The sequence below is a fragment of the Chiloscyllium punctatum genome, chromosome 34 (genome assembly GCF_047496795.1).
Source record: "Chiloscyllium punctatum isolate Juve2018m chromosome 34, sChiPun1.3, whole genome shotgun sequence".
NCBI lineage: Eukaryota > Metazoa > Chordata > Chondrichthyes > Orectolobiformes > Hemiscylliidae > Chiloscyllium > Chiloscyllium punctatum.
Genome location: NC_092772.1, coordinates 50,380,288 through 50,401,256, shown reverse-complemented (window position 1 = coordinate 50,401,256; position 20,969 = coordinate 50,380,288). Strand labels below are relative to the sequence as shown.

Genomic DNA, 20,969 nt, shown 5'->3' with positions numbered 1-20,969 from the left:
TTGATACAGGGCTATGGGGAGAGAGTAGGGGCAATGGGATTAGTTTGGGATTGATACAGGGCTATGGGGAGAGAGCAGGGGCAATGGGATTAGTTTGGGATTGATACAGGGCTCTGGGGAGAGAGCAGGGGCAATGGGATTAGTTTGGGATTGATACAGGGCTATGGGGAGAGAGCAGGGGCAATGGGATTAGTTTGGGATTGATACAGGGCTATGGGGAGAGAGCAGGGGCAATGGGATTAGTTTGGGGATTGATACAGGGCTCTGGGGAGAGAGCAGGGGCAATGGGATTAGTTTGGGATTGATACAGGGCTCTGGGGAGAGAGCAGGGGCAATGGGATTAGTTTGGGATTGATACAGGGCTATGGGGAGAGAGCAGTGGCACGGTGGCACAGTGGTTAGCACTGCTGCCTCACAGCGCCAGGGACCCGGGTTCAATTCCCGACTCGGGTGACTGACTTGTGGAGTTTGCACGTTCTCCCCGTGTCTGCGTGGGTTTCCTCCGGGTGCTCCGGTTTCCTCCCACAGTCCAAAGACGTGCAGGTCAGGTGAATTGGCCATGCTAAATTGCCTGTAGTGTTAGGTAAAGGGGTAAATGTAGGGGAATGGGTGGGTTGCGCTTCGGCGGGTCGGTGTGGACTTGTTGGGCCGAAGGGCCTGTTTCTACACTGTAAGTAATCTAATCTAATTAGTTTGGGATTGATACAGGGCTATGGGGAGAGAGCAGGGGGAATGGGATTAGTTTGGGATTGATACAGGGCTCTGGGGAGAGAGTGGGAACAGTGGGATTAGTTTGGGGATTGATACAGTGCTAAGTGGAGAGAGTGGGGGCAGTGGGATTAGTTTGGGATCAGTACAGAGCTATGAGGGGAGAATGTGGAGCAGTGGGATTAGTTTGGGGATTGATACAGGGCTATGGGGAGAGAGATGGGGCAGTGGGATTAGTTTGGGGATTGATACAGGGCTATGGGGAGAGAGATGGGGCAGTGGGATTAGTTTGGGGATTGATACAGGGCTATGGGGAGAGAGATGGGGCAGTGGGATTAGTTTGGGGATTGATACAGTGCTAAATGGAGAGAGTGGGGACAGTGGGATTAGTTTGGGATCAATACAGGACTATGCGGGAGAGCGTGGGGCAGTGGGATTAGTTTGGGGATTGATACAGGTCTATGCGGGAGAGAGCAGGGGCAATGGGATTAGTTTGGGGATTGATACAGGGCTATGGGGAGAGAGCAGGGCAATGGGATTAGTTTGGGGACTGATACAGGGGTATGGGGAGAGCGTGGGGCAGTGGGATTGGTTTGGGATCAATACAGGGCTATGGGGAGAGAGCAGGGGCAGTGGGATTAGTTTGGGGATTGATGCAGGTCTACGCGGGAGAGAGTGGTGCAGTGGGATTAGTTTAAGGATTGATACAGGGCTATGGGGAGAGCACGGGGCAGTGGGATTAGTTTGGGGATTGATACAGGGCTATGGGGAGAGCACGGGGCAGTGGGATTAGTTTGGGGATTGATACAGGTCTATGGGGAAAGAGCGGGGCAGTAGGATTAGTTTGAGGATTGATACAAGGCTGTGAGGAGAGAACGTGGGAAGTGGGATTAGTTTGGGGAATGATACATGGCAATAGGGAGTGCGCACAGGGCAGTGAGATTAGTTTGGGATTAATACAGAACTATGGGGAGAGCACGGGGCAGTGGGATTAATTTGGGGATTGATACAGGGCTATGGGGAGAGCACGGGGCAGTGGGATTAGTTTGGGGATTGATACAGGGCTATGGGGAGAGCACGGGGCAGTGGGATTAGTTTGGGGATTGATACAGGGCTATGGGGAGAGCACGGGGCAGTGGGATTAGTTTGGGGATTGATACAGGGCTATGGGGAGAGCACGGGGCAGTGGGATTAGTTTGGGGATTGATACAGGGCTATGGGGAGTGCATCCGGGGCGGGGGAGATTAGTTTGGGAATTGATACAGGGCTATGGGGAGAGAGTGGGAACAGTGGGATTAGTTTGGGGATTGATACAGAGCTATGGGGAGAGCATGGGACAGTGGGATTAGTTTGGGATCAATACAAAGCTATGAGGGGAGAATTTGGGGCAGTTGGATTAGTTTGGGGATTGATACAGGGCTATAGGGTGAGAGCAGGAGCAGTGGGATTAGTTTGGGAATAATGCTGCGATTGCTTCCATTCACAGTTGAATGGGATTAGAGTCTCGGTCCCGATTGTTATCGGAGGGGGTCAGATCCGTGTTTACATGAGTGGATTTATGGTCATCGTGAGCACGGAGTTCGGTCTCAAAGTACAGTTTGATGGTTCAAGCCGTGCCACCATCTCCCTTCCGGCCAGTTTCCACAGTGCGACCTGTGGACTCTGTGGGAACATGAACGCTGAGCTGGCCGATGAGTTCCAACTGCCCAATGGCACAGTTGTCAGCTCCGAGGTGGAGTTTGGAAGAGGTTGGAGGGTTTATGATGGTGATGAGATGTGTCAGGACCAGTGCAGCCAGCAGTGTGAGCTCTGTACCCCAGACCAATCCAGGCTGTACAGTGGCCAGAATTACTGTGGCCTCATCGACAGGGTGGACAGTGCATTCAATATCTGCCACACTGCACTGCCAGCACAGGATTTCATCCAGAGCTGTGTCTTAGATCTCTGTGCTTCAGGAGGTGCCATGCCAATCCTGTGCCAAGCAATCAGCACCTATGCAGCAAGATGCCGCCTTCAAGGAGTGTCCGCATTCGAATGGAGGGGGCCAGGACTGTGTGGTAAGTCCCCACTGTATGTCAAACCAACTTCACAAGGTTTAAAGGCTAAAAGTTCATACAATCATTGAGTCCCCACAGTGAAGAAGTAAGTCATTCAGCCCAACAAGTCCACACTGACCCTCCCAAGGGCATGCACCCAACCCCACTGTCCAACCTTATCCCAGCATTTCCCACGAATGACCCACCCTAACCTGCACATCCCTGGGCACTATGGGACAATTACCCATGGCCAATCCACCCTAACCTGCACATCCCTGGACACTATGGGACAATTTCCCATGGGCAATCCACCCTAACCTGCACATCCCTGGGCACTACGGGACATTTTCCCATGGCCAATCCACCCTAACCTACACATCCCTGGACACTATGGGACAATTTCCCATGGGCAATCCACCCTAACCTGCACATCCCTGGACACTATGGGACAATTTCCCATGGGCAATCCACCCTAACCTGCACATCCCTGGGCACTATGGGACAATTTCCCATGGCCAATCCACCCTAACCTGCACATCCCTGGGCACTATGGGACAATTTCCCATGGCCAATCCACCCTTACCTGCACATCCCTGGACAGTATGGGACAATTTCCCATGGCCAATCCACCCTAACCTGCACATCCATGGGACACTATGGGACAATTTCCCATGGCCAATCCACCCTAACCTGCACATCCCTGGGACACTATGGGACAATTTCCCATGGCCAATCCACCCTAACCTGCACATCCCTGGGACATTTTGGGACAATTTCCCATGGCCAATCCCCCCTAACCTGCACATCCCTGGGCACTATGGGACAATTTCCCATGGCCAATCCACCCTAACCTGCACATCCCTGGGCACTTTGGGACAATTTCCCATGGCCAATCCACCCTAACCTGCACATCCCTGGGCACTATGGGACAATTCCCCATGGCCAATCCACCCTAACCTGCACATCCCTGGGCACTATGGGACAATTCCCCATGGCCAATCCACCCTAACCTGCACATCCCTGGGCACTATGGGACATTTTCCCATGGCCAATCCACCCTAACCTGCACATCTTTGCACAATGGGAGGAAACTGTAGCATCCGGAGCAAGCCCTTGCAGACACGGGGAGAATGTACAAATTCCCCTGGTTGATCCCTGGCTCAGTGAGGTGAAATGTTAACCACTGACCACAGTGCCTCCCCAGTACAGAATGCCTGAGCTGTAAAAACATCGATTAAAGTTCCTCTGAAGAGTAAGCCATTTGTGGAACCACAGCCTGGTCAAAATCTCAACGGAACAGGTTTGTTCCAAGCGAAGAGGCGGTTATAGGTGAACCTTTATTCCAAAAGTCAAATGAAGGGAACATCACTGGGTCATGTTAAACAAGGCATTGCGGTGATTTCACAGAACATAAACACGCGACTGGTCTGTTGCTCACATTATTTGATCATAACATTCTGCATATCTGTGTTTCAGAGATGCAGTGTCCACCACACAGTCACTACGAGACCTGCACTAGCGCCTGCCCAGCCACTTGCACTGATCCTAACGCGCTGTTGTTTTGCAACGAGCCGTGCGTGGAAGGCTGCAAGTGTGACACGGGTTACTTCCTGAGCGGAGGTGTGTGTGTGACCTCCGCTGAGTGTGGCTGCTCCTTCCAAGGTCGTTACTACAGCAAAGGTGAGAGTGTCATCCTGACTGAGAGCTGCAGTCAGAAATGTAGCTGCCTCAACGCCAGTGTTGGCATGAGCTGTTCCGCTTTCAGCTGTGGGCACCATGAAGATTGCCGCCTGGTGAACGGGGTACGGGGCTGCTACCCCAGAGCACGTGGCACCTGCCTCGCCTCCGGTGACCCCCATTACACCAGCTTTGACGGCAAGAGGTTTGATTTCCAAGGCTCTTGTAAATACACCTTCAGTAAGTCGTGTGGAGAGGCTGCGAACCTGACCGCATTCAGTGTTGCTGTGGAGAACGATCATCGCGGGTCCCAGGCTGTGTCCTGGACACGTCTGGTTGAAGTTCAGGTGTATGGCCATCGGATCCAGGTGTCGAGGAGTCAAACGGGCAGAGTGCAGGTAAACACAAGGACATAGACATAGAAAATGGAACATAGAACATAGAACAGTACAGCACAGAACAGGCCCTTCAGCCCACGATGTTGTCCAAGCATTGATCCTCATGTCAGGTAAACCCTCAAAGTTCTGTGACCATACGCATGTCCAGCAGTCTCTTAACTATCCCCAATGACCGCGCTTCCACAACCGCTGCTGGCAACTCATTCCATGCTCTCACAACTCTCTGCGTAATAAACCCGCCTCTGACATTCCCTTTACACTTCCCTCCAACCAGCTTAAAACTATGACCCCCCCGTGTTAACAATTTCTGCCCTGGGAAAAAGTCTCTAGCTATCAACTCTATCTATGCCTCTCATTATCTTGTACACCTCAATTAGGTCCCCTCTCTTTCTTCTTTTTACTAATGAAAAATGCTCAGTCAACCTCTCTTTGTAAGACAAGCCCTCCATTCCAGACAGCATTCTGGTAAACCTCCTCTGAACCTTCTCCAAAGCATCCACATCTTTCCTATAACAGGGCGACCAGAACTGGACACAGTATTCCAAGTGCGGTCTAACCAAAGTTTTATAGAGCTGCAACAAGATCTCACGGCTCTTAAACTCAATCCCCCCGTTAATAAAAGCCAAAACACCATATGCTTTCTGAACAAACCTGTCCACTTGGGTGGCCACTTTAAGGGATCTATGTCCCTGCACACCAAGATCCCTCTATTCCTCCACACTGCCAAGAAACCTATCCTTAATTCTGTACTCAGCTTTCAAGTTCGACCGTCCAAAATGGATTTATCCAGGTTGAACTCCATCTGCCACCTCTCAGCCCATCTCTGCATCCTGTCAATGTCACACTGCAGCCTACAACAGTCCTCTATACTGTCAACGACACCTCCAACCTTTGTGTTGTCTGCAAACCTGCTGACCCATCCTTCAATCCCCTCATCCAAGTCATTAATAAAAATTACAAAGAGTAGAGGCCCAAGAACAGAGCCCTGTGGAACACCACTCACCACTGACTTCCAGGCAGAAAACCTTCCTTCCACTCCCACTCGCTGTCTTCTGTCAACCAGTCAATTCTGTAAACAGACAGCTAAATTTCCCTGTATCCCACTCCTCCTGACCTTCTGAACTAGCCTACCATGGGGAACCTTATCAAAGGCCTTGCTGAAGTCCATATACACTGCATCCACAGCTCGACCATGATCAACTTGTCGAGTAACATCCTTGAAGAACTCAATAAGATTTGTGAGGCATGACTTGCCCCTCACAAAGCCGTGCTGACTGTCTTTAATCAAGCCGTGCTCTTCCAGATGGTCATAAGTCCTATCCCTCAGAATCCTTTCTCATACCTTGCGGACGACAGACGTGAGATTGACTGATCAGTAATTGCCAGGGATTTCCATATTTCCTTTCTTGAAGAGAGGAATTACATTTGCCTCCCTCCAGTCCTCAGGTACGAATCCAGTGGACAGCGAGGCTGCAATGATCTTTGCAAGTGGCAAAGCAATCACATTTCTCACTTCCCAAAGCAGCTGAGGACAAATCTGATACGGGCCTGGCGACGTGTCAATCTTAATGTTTGTCAACATTTTCAGCACATTAGCTTCCTCTATCTCTATCCATTCCAGCATGCACACCTGCTCCTTAATAATTTCATTCACTACAAGGTCCTTCTCTTTAGTAAAGACAGAAGCAAAAAACTCATTTAGGTTTTCCCCTACCTCCTCAGACTCCATACACAAGTTCCCTATGCTATCCCTGATCGGCCCTACTCTTTCTTTGACCACTCTCTAATTCCTCACATACGTGTAAAATGCCTTTGTGTTCTCCCTAATCCTTCCTGCCAAGCCTTTCTCGTGCCCCCTCCTGGCTCTCCTGAGACCATTTTTGAGCTCCTTCCTCGCCTACCTGTAATCCTCTAGAGCTGAGCTTGACCCTAGCTTCCTCCACCTGACGTAAGCTACCTTCTTCCTTTTGACAAGAAGCTCCACCGCTCTTGTCATCCAAGGTTCCTTTATCTTACCCCTTCTTGCCTGTCTCAGATGGACATATTTATTCATCACTCACAACAATTGCTCCTTAAACAGTCTCCACATGTCTATAGTGCCCTTTCCATGGAACAATTCCTCCCAGTCTATGCTTCCCAACTCACGTCTGATAATATCATAGTTTCCTTTTCCCCAATTAAATATCCTTCCATTGTGCCTGCTTCTCTCCTTCTCCATAGCTATGTAGAATGTGAGGCAGTTGTGGTCACTATCACCAAAATGCTCTCCCACCACAAGATCTGACACCTGCCCCGGCTCGTTTCTGAGCACCAAGTTGAGAATGGCCTCTCCCCTCGTTGGCCTGTCAACGTACTGAGTTAGGAAACCCTCCTGAACACACCTTACAAAACCAGTTCCTTCCAAACCATCTGCTCGAAGGAGGTTTCAATCAATATTGGGAAAGTTAAAGTCACCCATTACAACAACCCTACTACGTCCACACCTTTCCAAAATCTGCCGACCTATGCTTTCTTCAATCTTCCTTTTGCTATTGGGGGGCCTGTAGTAAACCCCTAAAGAGGTGACTGCTCCCTTATTGTTCCTAATTTCCACCGATACTGACTCGGTAGGCAGACCCTCCCTGACAATGGTAACTTCTGTAGCTGTGATACCCTGTTTGATTAGCAGGGCTACACCCGCTCCTCTTTCCCCCCCGCCCTTCCTATTCTTTTTGAATGCTCTAAACCCTGGAACATCCAGCAACCATTCCTGCCCCTGAGAAACCAATGTCTCTATTATGGCCACAACATCATAGCACCAGGTACTGATCCATGCTCTAAGCTCATCACTTATATTCCTGATATTCCTTACATTAAAGCAAACCACTTTAACCGATCCCTTGATTCTTTCCCAGGAAATTCCTTCCTACTGGCTGCGCTACCTCTTACTATTGCCTCATCTCCGTCAACTCTCACCCCCGGTATATAGCTCAGGTTCCCAACCCCCTGCCATACTAATTTAAACCCTCCTGAACCACTGGAGCAAACCTTCCACCCAGGACATTGAGAGGGATTGACACTGACAGCACAGAGAGGATGTTCGGCCCATCGTGGGTATCAGAGGGATTGTGCTGGATCCTGAACTCCAGGGAAGCACATTCCCAATTTCAGTCTCCCAGAGGTGTGCTCTCCAGACACCCCCTTCCCTAACACACACCCCCTCCCCCATACTGACCATGGGGTTTGTAACCCTGCCTCCTGTATTGTCTCAATGACCCTCTGGCTCATTCATTATTCTGCTAAAGGGACTGTTAGAATCCCCACAAACAGAAGGAGGCCGTTCAGCCCATTGAGTGCACACTGACCCTGGGAAGGGCATCCCACCTTGATCCATTGTCCCACAACACAATGCCAATAACCCTGCATCTCTCATAGCTCTCATAGCCTCAAATCACTGAACACTATGGGACAATTTCCCATGGCCAATCCACCATAATCTGCACATCCCTGGACACTACGGGACAATTTCCCACGGTCATTTCACCATAACCTGCATGTTCCTGGGCACTATGGGACAATTTCCCACGGACACTTCACCCTAACCAAGCCACATAACGTCAGTGGCTACAAGAGCAGGTCAGAGGATGGGAATCCTGCAGTGAGTAACTCCCCTCCTGACTCCCCCCCAAAACCTATCCCACTGTCGACAAGGCACAAGGCAGGAGGGTGAGGGAATACTCCACACTTGCCCTGAATGGTGGCAGCTCAAACTACACCCGAGATGGACAAAGCAGCCGCCGCTGGATTATCGCCACATCCACAAACATCCCCTCCATCCCCCACCGACGCTCAGGAACAGCAGTGTGTCCCATTTACAAGATGCACTGCAGAAACTCACCAAAGACCCTCGGACAGCATTTTCTAAGCCCAAGGCCACTTCCATCTAGAAGGACAAGGGGCAGCAGGTACATGGGAACACCACCCCCTGCAAATTCCCCTCCGAGTCCCTCACTGTCCCGACTTGGAAATATATCAGCCATTCCTTCCAGGGTCAGAATCCTGGGATTCCCTCCCTCAGGGATATTGTGGGTCTACCCTACAGCACAGGGACTGCAGCGGGTCATGAAGGCAGCTCACCCCCACCTTCTCAAGGGGGGCAACTAAGGACGGGGCAATAAATACTGGGCCCAGCCAGTGAGCCCCACATCCAGTGAATGAATGAACATAAAGCACACATTGAGGCACATTCCTGACAGCGACAGTGAAGGTTTTGATGAAAGACCGGTCCTGATTTTCCCTGATGTATCGGGAGGGGTTCAATGCGGTTTGGGGAAATGGGTCCCTGGTGGAGGTGTTCCAGGAAGAGCAGAATTCCGGGAGAATCCGAGAGCCATTTCTCCTGTTCCTGAGGGAGGGATATTGGGGGGAGGGGACAGTGATTTGTTGCTGTGTTCCCCCCTATTTCTGTCCCAAGTCCAGCTTCTGTTTCTCTGTTGCCAGGTAAACGGAGAGAGTGTCAATTTGCCAGTGAGTTTAGAATCGGGGAAAGTCCGTCTTTTCCAGAGCGGATCAGCGGCGGTGCTGGAGACGGTGTTTGGGCTCCGAGTGTCCTACGACTTGAGCCATTACGCGGAGGTGATGGTCCCCAGTCTGTATTCGGGCTCACTGTGCGGACTGTGTGGAAACTTCAACGGAGAGCCGGCAGACGATTTTGTGTCTCCCAACGGCACGGCGCTGTCTACAGCAGCAGTGTTCGGGAACAGCTGGAAAATCTCCGATCCCGAGGCTGTGTGCTCGGACGATCCGGGCTCGGTGATTCTGTGCAGTGACTCTGTCCGCCGCCTGTTGAGCTCCGAAAGTTACTGTGGTGTTCTGAGTAAGGTCAGTGGGCCATTCCAGCAGTGCCATTCGGAACTGAGCCCGCTGACTTCCCAGGAAAACTGCATCTTTGATCTGTGCGCCGTGGGAGTGAGCAGGGAGCTGCTGTGTCAGGCGATTGGATCGTACGCAGCAGAGTGTCAGAGACGGGGAATGATGACCGGAGATTGGAGAAATGTCACTGGCTGCGGTAAGGACCAAAGTTGTCTTTGGGAGCCACTGGCCCCTGCGACAAATCACGGTCACTCCGAGCTCGTGGTCACTGCCTTTGGCCGTTTCCATGGGGACATGGGAGGAGGTGGCCACTCAGCCCGTCATCAAGGAGGCAGCTCACAGCTGATCTGATTGCTCCACCTTCCTGCTAGCCCACTCCCTGATAACCTTTCAGCACTGGGTTTAGCATGAATCTAACCCCCTCTGCCTTAAACATATTCAGGGACTCTGCTCCCTGAGAGTGTGTGCACAGCCCATTCCGTTACACAAATCGGGCCAGCAATGTGTCTCAGTGGTTAGTACTGTTTCCCCACAGCGTCAGGGATCCCGGTTCGATCCCACCCCCGAGGGACTGTCTGTGTGGAATTTGCACAATCTCCGGGTGCTCCGGTTTCTTCCCACAGTCCAAAGATGTGCAGGTTAGGGTGGATTGGCCATGGGAAATTGTGCCATGGTGCCCAGGGATGTGCAGGTTAGGGAGGATTGGCCATGGGAAATTGTCGCATAGTGCCCAGGGATGTGCAGGTTAGGGTGGGTTGGCCATGGGAAAATGTCCCATAATACCCCAGGGATGTGTAGGTCAGTGTGGATTGGCCATGGGAAATTGTCCCGTAATGCCCCACCGATGTGTAGGTCAGTGTGGATTGGCCATGGGAAATTGTCCCATAATGCCCCAGGGACGTGTAGGTTAGTGTGGATTGGCCATGGGAAATTGTCCCATAATGCCCCAGGGACGTGTAGGTCAGTGTGGATTGGCCATGGGAAATTGTCCCATATGCCCCAGGAATATGTAGGTCAGTGTGGATTGGCCATGGGAAATTGTCCCATAATGCCCCTGGGATGTGTAGGTTAGGACGTATGGGCCCCCTCGAGTTTGCCGTCCCAATTCTTCCATTTGCCTGTCCAATGACGACTTAAATGCACTTAAACCTGGCGAATCTACCACCGTTGCAGGCAAAGCATTCGATATCCTTACTATTCTCTGAGTAAAGAAGCTCTCTCCGACATCTGTCTTCGACCTATCTCCCCTCACTTTAAAGTTGTGTCCCTTCGTGTTTGCCGTCCCCATATTTGGAAAAAAGGATCTCCCTGTCCACCCTATCTAACCCTCTGATTATCTTGTGTGTCTCTATTAAGTCACTTCTTAACCTTCTTCTCTCCAACGAGAACAGCCTCAAGGCCCTCAGCCTTTCCTCATAAGACATTCCTTCCACACCAGGCAACATCCTCGTAAATCTCCTCTGCACCCTTTCCAAAGCTTCCACATCCTTCTTATAATGCGTTGATCAGAACTGTACACAATACTCCAAGTGTGGCCGTACCAGAGCTTTGTACAGCTGCAGCATAACCTCCTGGTTCCGGAACTCAATCCCTCTATTAATAAAGGCCAAAACACTGAATGCTTTCTTAACAACCCTGTCAATCTGGGTGGCAACTTTCAGGGATCTGTGTACTTCTCTGCTCATCTTCACTCCGAAGAAACATTTCATTAGCCCAGTATTTTGCATTCTGATTACTCTGTCCAAAGTGAATCACCTCACACTTGTCCACATTAAACTCCATTTGCCACCTCTCAGCCCAGCTCTGAATCCTATCTACGTCTCTCTGCAACCTACTACATCCTTCATCACTATCCACACCTCCACCGACCTTCGTGTCATCTGCAAATTTACTAACCCACCCTTCTAAGCCCTCATCCAGGTCATTTATAAAAATGATGAACAGCAGTGGACTCAACACCGACCCTTGCGGTACGCCGCGAGTAATTGGACACCAAGATGAACATGTTCCATCAACTACAACCCTCTGTTTTCTTTCAGCAAGCCAATTACTGATCCAAACTGCTATATTAGATTAGATTAGATTACTTACAGTGTGGAAACAGGCCCTTCGGCCCAACAAGTCCACACCGCCCCGCCGAAGCGTAACCCACCCATACCCCTACATCTACATTTACATTTACCCCTTACCTAACACTACGGGCAATTTAACATGGCCAATTCACCTGACCTGCACATCTTTTGGACTGTGGGAGGAAACCGGAGCACCCGGAGGAAACCCACGCAGACACGGGGAGAATGTGCAAACTCCACACAGTCAGTCGCCTGAGGCGGGAATTGAACCCGGGTCTCAGGCGCTGTGAGGCAGCAGTGCTAACCACTGTGCCACCGTGCCGCCCACTATCCCATTCCTCCGCATTTTGTACAATAGCCTACTGTGGGGAACCTTATCGAACACCTTGCTGAAATCCATATACACCACATCAACCGGTTTACTCTCATCCACCTGTTTGGTCACTTTGTCAAAAACGTTAATAGGATTCGTTCGGCATGTCCTACCCTTCACAAAACCGTGCTGATTGTCCCTGATCAGATTTTTCTTTTCTAGATGGTGATAAATCCTATCTCTTATAACCTTTCCCAACACTTTGCCAACAACTGAAGTGAGACTCACTGGTCTGTAATTACCAGGGTTGTCTCTACTGCCCTTTTTGAACAAGGGAACCACATTTGCTATCCTCCAGTCCTCAGGCACTATCCCTGTAGACAATGATGAATCGAAGATCAATGCCAAAGGCTCGGCAATCTCTTCCATTGCTTCCCAGAGGATCCTCGGATAGATCCCATTCGGCCCAGGGGGCTTGTGTATTTTCACACTCTGCAGTATTTCTAATACCTCTTCCTTGTGAACCACAATCTCTTGGAGTCTAGATGCAAGTAGCTCTGTATCTTCGTCACCAACATTTTCATTTTCTATAGTGAACACTGTCAAAAAATATTTATTTAGCGCTTCCCCAATCTCCTCTGAGCCCACACACAACTTGCCACTATTATACTTGATTGGCCCTAATTTAACTCTTGTCATTCTTTTATTCCTGGCATACCTATGGAAAGCCTTAGGGTTAACCCTGGTCCTATCCACCAACAACTTCTCATGTCTCCTACTGGCTCTTCTGAGCTCTCCTTTTATTGCTTTCCTGACTTCCATGTAACCCTCAAGCGCCCTCACTGAGCTTTCACATTTTGTCCAAACATAAGCCGCCTTCGTCTTCTTGACCAGGGATTCCACTTCCTTAGTAAACCACGGCTCCCGCATTCTATATCTTCCTCCCTGTCTGACAGGTACATACTCATCTAGGACACACAGGGGCTTTTCCTTGATGTGTAGGTTAGGATGGATTGGCCTTGGGAAATTGTCCCATAGTGCCCAGGGATGTGCAGGTTAGGGTGGATTGGCCATGGGGAATTGTCCCATAGTGTCCAGGGATGTGCAGGTAAGGGTGGATTGGCCATGGGAAATTGTCCCATAGTGCCCAGGGATGTACAGGTTACAGTGGGTTGGCCATGGGAAATTGTCCCATAGTTCCCGGGGATGTATAGGTTATTGTGGATTGGCCATGGGAAATTGTCCCATAGTGTCCAGGGATGTGCAGGTTTGTGTGAATTGGCCATGGGAAATTGTCCCATAGTGCCCAGGGATGTGCAGGTTAGGGTGGGTTGGCCATGGGAAATTGTCCCATAATGTCCAGGGATGTGCAGGTTAGGGTGGATTGGCTATGGGAAATTGTCCCATAGTGCCCAGGGATGTGCAGGTTAGGGTGGTTGGACATGGTAAATTGTCCCATCGTGCCCAGGGATGTGCAGGTTAGGGTGGTTGGACATGGGAAATTATCCCATAGTGCCCAGGGATGTGCAGGTCAGGTGAATTGGCGATGGGAAATTGTCTCATCATGTGAAGGGATGTGCAGGTCAGGGTGAATTGGCATGGGAAATTGTCCCATAGTGCCCAGGGATGTACAGGTTAGGGTGGATTGGCCATGGGAAATTGTCCCATAGTGCCCAGGGATGTGCAGGTTAGGGTGGATTTGCCGTGGGAAATTGTCCCATAGTGTCCAGGGATGAGCAGGTTATTGTGGATTGGCCATGGAAAATTGTCCCATAGTGTCCAGGTATGTGCAGGTTAGGGTGGATTGGCCATGGGATATTGTCCCATAGTGTCCAGGGTCATTCAGGTTTGGGTGTATGGGCCATGGGAAATTTCTCATAGTGTCCAGGGATGTGCAGGTTAGGGTGGATTGGCCATGGGTAATTGTCCCATAGTGTCCAGGGATGTGCAGGTCAGGTGAATTGGCCATGCTAATTTACCCACAGTGTTAGGTTACACAAGTCAGAGGAAAATGGGATACATTTCACTTGAGTGTGGGAGACTGACTGGGTGATCTTGTAGAAGTGTATAAGGCCATGATTGGCACTGAGAGGGTGAATGCACTCAGTTTTTTTTTCCCAGGGTCGTGGAATCTAGGTCGAGAGGGTGTCAGTTTGTGATGGGGGGCAGGATAACAGGTAACCTGAGGGGTAACTTTTTCACACAGAGTGTGGTACGCACATGGAATGAGCTGCCAGTTGAAGTGGTTGTGGCTGGTACATTAACAACATTCAATGGTGAATGAGGTACATGGGAAATGATACAACAAATCAAATCACAAATGAAAGAAAACATTTTGCAGTCGTTCAAAAGAGCCACTGATATCTACTCTGTGTTTCCTGTTAACCAGCCAATCACTAACACAAACCAATATGTTACCCACTGCAGCGTCAGTTTTATTTTCCCTCAACCGTCTATGCTGTAACTGTCAATCGAACACTTTCTGGAATCTAAGTACAGGATCAGAGTCAGAGATTTGCTGAAGACAGCTTTACCAAGCAGTGACCGGTCAGAATAGAGCAGTGTAACCTTATGGAACCTGAGTATTCTGCTCGGTACAGCCCATCCCACCCTGTCGGTTAGTGACAGGACATTGGGATAAGGATTGTCTCTGTGTTCAACAGCAGACAGTGAAACTGAACAGAGCAATGAATTGCTGCTTCCAAAGGTTTCACATCGAGGCACATTGTGGGGAAAGATTTCCCTTTTGGATCACTGACTGTAATTCCCCTTACACCGTGTCATTTTGTGTTTCAGAGATGCAGTGTCCACCACACAGTCACTACGAGACCTGCACTAGCGCCTGCCCAGCCACTTGCACTGATCCTAACGCACTGTTGTTTTGCAACGAGCCGTGCGTGGAGGGCTGCAAGTGTGACACGGGTTACTTGCTGAGCGGAGGTGTGTGTGTGACCTCCGCTGAGTGTGGCTGCTCCTTCCAAGGTCGTTACTACAGCAAAGGTGAGAGTGTCATCCTGACTGAGAGCTGCAGTCAGAAATGTAGCTGCCTCAACGCCAGTGTTGGCATGAGCTGTTCCGCTTTCAGCTGTGGGTACCATGAAGATTGCCGCCTGGTGAACGGGGTACGGGGCTGCTACCCCAGAGCACGTGGCACCTGCCTCGCCTCCGGTGACCCCCATTACACCAGCTTTGACGGCAAGAGGTTTGATTTCCAAGGCTCTTGTAAATACACCTTCAGTAAGTCGTGTGGAGAGGCTGCGAACCTGACCGCCTTCAGTGTTGCTGTGGAGAACGATCATCGCGGGTCCCAGGCTGTGTCCTGGACACGTCTGGTTGAAGTTCAGGTGTATGGCCATCGGATCCAGGTGTCGAGGAGTCAAACGGGCAGAGTGCAGGTAAACACAAGGACATAGACATAGAAAATGGAACATAGAACATAGAACAGTACAGCACAGAACAGGCCCTTCAGCCCATGATGTTGTCCGAGCATTGATCCTCATGTCAGGTAAACCCTCAAAGTTCTGTGACCATACGCATGTCCAGCAGTCTCTTAACTATCCCCAATGACCGCGCTTCCACAACTGCTGCTGGCAACTCATTCCATGCTCTCACAACTCTCTGCGTAAAGAACCCGCCTCTGACATCCCCTTTACACTTCCCTCCAACCAGCTTAAAAATATGACCCCCCCATGTTAACAATTTCTGCCCTGGGAAAAAGTCTCTGCCTATCAACTCTATCTATGCCTCTCATTATCTTGTACACCTCAATTAGGTCCCCTCTCTTTCTTCTTTTTACTAATGAAAAAGCTCAGTCAACCTCTCTTCGTAAGACAAGCCCTCCATTCCAGACAGCATTCTGGTAAACCTCCTCTGAACTTTCTCCAAAGCATCCACATCTTTCCTATAATAGGGCGACAGAACTGGATACAGTATTCCAAGTGCGGTCTAACCAAAGTTTTATAGAGCTGCAACAAGATCTCACGGCGCTTAAACACAATCCCCCCGTTAATAAAAGCCAAAACACCATATGCTTTCTGAACAAACCTGTCCACTTGGGTGGCCACTTTAAGGGATCTATGTACCTGCACACCAAGATCCCTCTGTTCCTCCACACTGCCAAGAAACCTATCCTTAATCCTGTACTCAGCTTTCAAGTTCGACTGTCCAAAATGCATTTATCCAGGTTGAACTCCATCTGCCACCTCTCAGCCCATCTCTGCATCCTGTCAATGTCACACTGCAGCCTACAACAGTCCTCTATACTGTCAACGACACCTCCAACGTTTGTGTCGTCTTCAAACCTACTGACCCATCCTTCAATCCCCTGATCCAAGTCATTAATAAAAATTACAAAGCGTCAAGGCCCAAGAACAGAGCCCTGTGGAACACCACTCACCACTGACTTCCAGGCAGAAAACCTTCCTTCCACTCCCACTCGCTGTCTTCTGTCAACCAGTCAATTCTGTATCCAGACAGCTAAATTTCCCTGTATCCCACTCCTCCTGACCTTCTGAACGAGTACACCATGGGGAACCTTATCAAATGCCTTGCTGAAGTCCATATACACTGCATCCACAGCTCGACCATGATCAACTTGACTAGTAACATTTTTGAAGAACTCAATAAGGTTTGTGAGGCATGACCTGCCCCTCACAAAGCCGTGCTGACTGTCTTTTGTCAAGCCGTGCTCTTCCAGATGGTCATAAGTCCTATCCCTCAGAATCCTTTCTAACACCTTGCAGACGACAGACGTGAGACTGACTGATCTATAATTGCCAGGAATTTCCATATTTCCTTTCTTGAAGAGAGGAATTACATTTGCCTCTCTCCAGTCCTCAGGTACGAATCCAGTGGACAGCGAGGCTGCAAAGATCTTTGCAAGTGGCAAAGCAATCACATTTCTCACTTCCCAAAGCAGCCGAGGACTAATCTGATACGGGCCTGGCGACGTGTCAATCTTAATGTTTGTCAACATTTTCAGCACATTAGCTTCCTCTATCTCTATCCATTCCAGCATGCACACCTGCTCCTCAATGATTTCATTCACTACAAGGTCCTTCTCTTTAGTAAAGACAGAAGCAAAAAACTCATTTAGGTTTTCCCCTACCTCCTCAGACTCCATACACAAGTTCCCTATGCTATCCCTGATAGGCCCTACTATTTCTTTGACCATTCTCTTATTCCTCACATACGTGCAAAATGCCTTTGGATTCTCCCTAATCCTTCCTGCCAAGCCTTTCTCGTGCCCCCTCCTGGCTCTCCTGAGACCATTTTTGAGCTCCTTCCTCACCTGCCTGTAATCCTCTAGAGCTGAGCTTGACCCTAGCTTCCTCCACCTGACGTAAACTACCTTTTTCCTTTTGACGAGAAGCTCCACCGCTCTCGTCATCCAAGGTTCCTTTATCTTACCCCTTCTTGCCTGTCTCAGATGGACATATTTATTCATCACTCACAACAATTGCTCCTTAAACAGTCTCCACATGTCTGTAGTGCCCTTTCCATGGAACAATTGCTCCCAGTCTATGCTTCCCAACTCACGTCTGATAATATCATAGTTTCCTTTTCCCCAATTAAATATCCTTCCATTGTGCCTGCTTCTCTCCTTCTCCATAGCTATGTAGAATGTGAGGCAGCTGTGGTCACTATCACCAAAATGCTCTCCCACCACAAGATCTGACACCTGCCCCGGCTCATTGCGGCGCACCAAATCCAAAATGGCCTCTCCCCTCGTCGGCCTGTCAACGTACTGAGTTAGGAAACCCTCCTGAACACACCTTACAAAAACAGTTCCTTCCAAACCATCTGCTCGAAGGAGGTTCCAATCAATATTGGGAAAGTTAAAGTCACCCATTACAATAACCCTACTACATCCACACCTTTCCAAAATCTGCCGACCTATGCTTTCTTCAATCTTCCTGTTGCTATTGGGGGGCCTGTAGTAAACCCCTAAAGAGGTGACTGCTCCCTTATTGTTCCTAATTTCCACCCACACTGACTCGGTAGGCAGACCCTCCTCGACAATGGTAACTTCTGTAGCTGTGATACCCTTTCTGATTAGCAGGGCTACACCCCCTCCTCTTTCCCCCCCGCCCTTCCTATTCTTTTTGAATGCTCTAAACCCTGGAACATCCAGCAACCATTCCTGCCCCTAAGAAACCAAAGTCTCTATTATGGCCACAACATCATAGCACCAGGTACTGATCCATGCTCTAAGCTCATCACTTATATTCCTGATATTCCTTACATTAAAGCAAACGCACTTTAACCGATCCCTTGATTCTTTCCCAGGAAATTCCTTCCCACTGGCTGCGCTACCTCTTACTATTGCCTCATCTCCGTCAACTCTCACCCCCGGTATATAGCTCAGGTTCCCAACCCCCTGCCATACTAGTTTAAACCCTCCTGAACCACTGGAGCAAACCTTCCACCCAGGACATTGAGAGGGATTGACACTGACAGCACAGAGAGGATGTTCGGCCCAACGTGGGTATCAGAGGGATTGTGCTGGATCCTGAACTCCAGGGATGCACATTCCCAATTTCAGTCTCCCAGAGGTGTGCTCTCCAGACACCCCCTTCCCTAACACACACCCCCTCCCCCATACTGACCATGGGGTTTGTAACCCTGCCTCCTGTATTGTCTCAATGACCCTCTGGCTCATTCATTATTCTGCTAAAGGGACTGTTAGAATCCCCACAGACAGAAAGAGGATGTTCAGCCAATTGAGTGCACACTGACCCTGGGAAAGGCATTCCACCCTGATCCGTTGTCCCACCACACAATCCCAATAACCCTGCATCTCTCATAGCTAACACACCAGACCTCAAATCACTGGACACTATGGGAAAATTTCCCATGGCCAATCCCCCCTAACCTGTATGTTCCTGGACACTACGGGACAATTTCCCACGGACACTTCACCCTAACCAAGCCACGTAATGTCAGTGGCTACAAGAGCAGGTCAGAGGATGGGAATCCTGCAGTGAGTAACTCCCCTCCTGACTCCCCCCCAAAACCTACCCCACTGTCGACAAGGCACAAGGCAGGAGGGTGAGGGAATACTCCACACTTGCCCTGAATGGTGGCAGCTCAAACTACACCCGAATGGACAAAGCAGCCCCCGCTGGATTATCGCCACATCCACAAACATCCCCTCCATCCCCCACCGACGCTCAGGAACAGCAGTGTGTCCCATTTACAAGATGCCCTGCAGAAACTCACCAAAGACCCTCAGACAGCATTTTCCAAGCCCAAGGCCACTTCCATCTCGAAGGACAAGGGGCAGCAGGTACATGGGAACACCACCCCCTGCAAGTTCCCCTCCAAGCCCCTCACCGTCCTTACTTGGAAATATATCAGCCATTCCTTCCAGGGTCAGAATCCTGGGATTCCCTCCCTCAGGGATATTGTGAGTCTACCCTACAGCGGGTCAAGAAGGCAGCTGACCCCCACCTTCTCAAGGGGGGCAACTAAGGACGGGGCAATAAATACTGGGCCCAGCCAGTGAGCCCCACATCCAGTGAATGAATGAACATAAAGCACACATTGAGGCACATTCCTGACAGCGACAGTGAAGGTTTTGCTGAAAGAGCGGTCCTGATTTTCCCTGATGAATCGGGAGGGGGTCAATGCGGTTTGGGGAAATGGGTCCCTGGTGGAGGTGTTCCAGGAAGAGCAGAATTCCGGGAGAATCCGAGAGCCATTTCTCCTGTTCCTGAGGGAGGGATATTGGGGGGAGGGGACAGTGATTTGTTGCTGTGTTCCCCCCTATTTCTGTCCCAAGTCCAGCTTCTGTTTCTCTGTTGCCAGGTAAACGGAGAGAGTGTCAATTTGCCAGTGAGTTTAGAATCGGGGCAAGTCCGTCTTTTCCAGAGCGGATCAGCGGCGGTGCTGGAGACGGTGTTTGGGCTCCGAGTGTCCTACGACTTGAGCCATTACGCGGAGGTGATGGTCCCCAGTCTGTATTCGGGCTCACTGTGCGGACTGTGTGGAAACTTCAACGGAGAGCCGGCAGACGATTTTGTGTCTCCCAACGGCACGGCGCTGTCTACAGCAGCAGTGTTCGGGAACAGCTGGAAAATCTCCGATCCCGAGGCTGTGTGCTCGGACGATCCGGGCTCGGTGATTCTGTGCAGTGACTCTGTCCGCCGCCTGTTGAGCTCCGAAAGTTACTGTGGTGTTCTGAGTAAGGTCAGTGGGCCATTCCAGCAGTGCCATTCGGAACTGAGCCCGCTGACTTCCCAGGAAAACTGCATCTTTGATCTGTGCGCCGTGGGAGTGAGCAGGGAGCTGCTGTGTCAGGCGATTGGATCGTACGCAGCAGAGTGTCAGAGACGGGGAATGATGACCGGAGATTGGAGAAATGTCACTGGCTGCGGTAAGGACCAAAGTTGTCTTTGGGAGCCACTGGCCCCTGCGACAAATCACGGTCACTCCGAGCTCGTGGTCACTGCCTTTGGCCGTTTCCATGGGGACATGGGAGGAGGTGGCCACTCAGCCCGTCATCAAGGAGGCAGCTCACAGCTGATCTGATTGCTCCACCTTCCTGCTAGCCCACTCCCTGATAACCTTTCAGCACTGGGTTTAGCATGAATCTAACCCCCTCTGCCTTAAACATATTCAGGGACTCTGCTCCCTGAGAGTGTGTGCACAGCCCATTCCGTTACACAAATCGGGCCAGCAATGTGTCTCAGTGGTTAGTACTGCTACCCCCACAGCGCCAGGCACCCCGGTTCGATCCCACCCCCGGGGGACTGTCTGCGAGGAGTTTTTACAATCTCCCCGCGTCTGCGTGGGTTTCCTCCCTGTGTTCCGGTTTCTTCCCACACTCCAAAGATGTGCAGGTTAGGGTGGACTGGCCATGGGAAATTGTCCCATAGCCCCGCGTCAGCGTGGGTTTCCTCCGGGTGCTTCA

The 20,969-nt window shown here is 50.4% G+C and overlaps 2 protein-coding genes across 2 annotated transcripts in view; both read left to right on the top strand.

Annotated features, from left to right (window-relative positions):
- The window catches only part of LOC140458944 (alpha-tectorin), a 35,425-nt gene extending 32,592 nt beyond the window's left edge, over positions 1-2,833 (top strand). Inside the window, exon 7 of the mRNA XM_072553678.1 lies at positions 2,195-2,833. Coding sequence (XP_072409779.1) covers positions 2,195-2,833 — 639 coding nt within the window. The remainder of the gene's footprint in view (positions 1-2,194) is intronic.
- Positions 2,834-4,419: 1,586 nt separating this feature from the next.
- LOC140458943 (IgGFc-binding protein-like) overlaps positions 4,420-20,969 on the top strand; it is a 160,137-nt gene continuing 143,587 nt past the window's right edge. The window contains exons 1-4 of the mRNA XM_072553677.1: positions 4,420-4,819; positions 9,299-9,866; positions 14,852-15,450; positions 19,865-20,432. Of these exons, the coding sequence (XP_072409778.1) occupies positions 4,490-4,819; positions 9,299-9,866; positions 14,852-15,450; positions 19,865-20,432 (2,065 nt within the window). The 5' untranslated portion in view covers positions 4,420-4,489. The remainder of the gene's footprint in view (positions 4,820-9,298; positions 9,867-14,851; positions 15,451-19,864; positions 20,433-20,969) is intronic.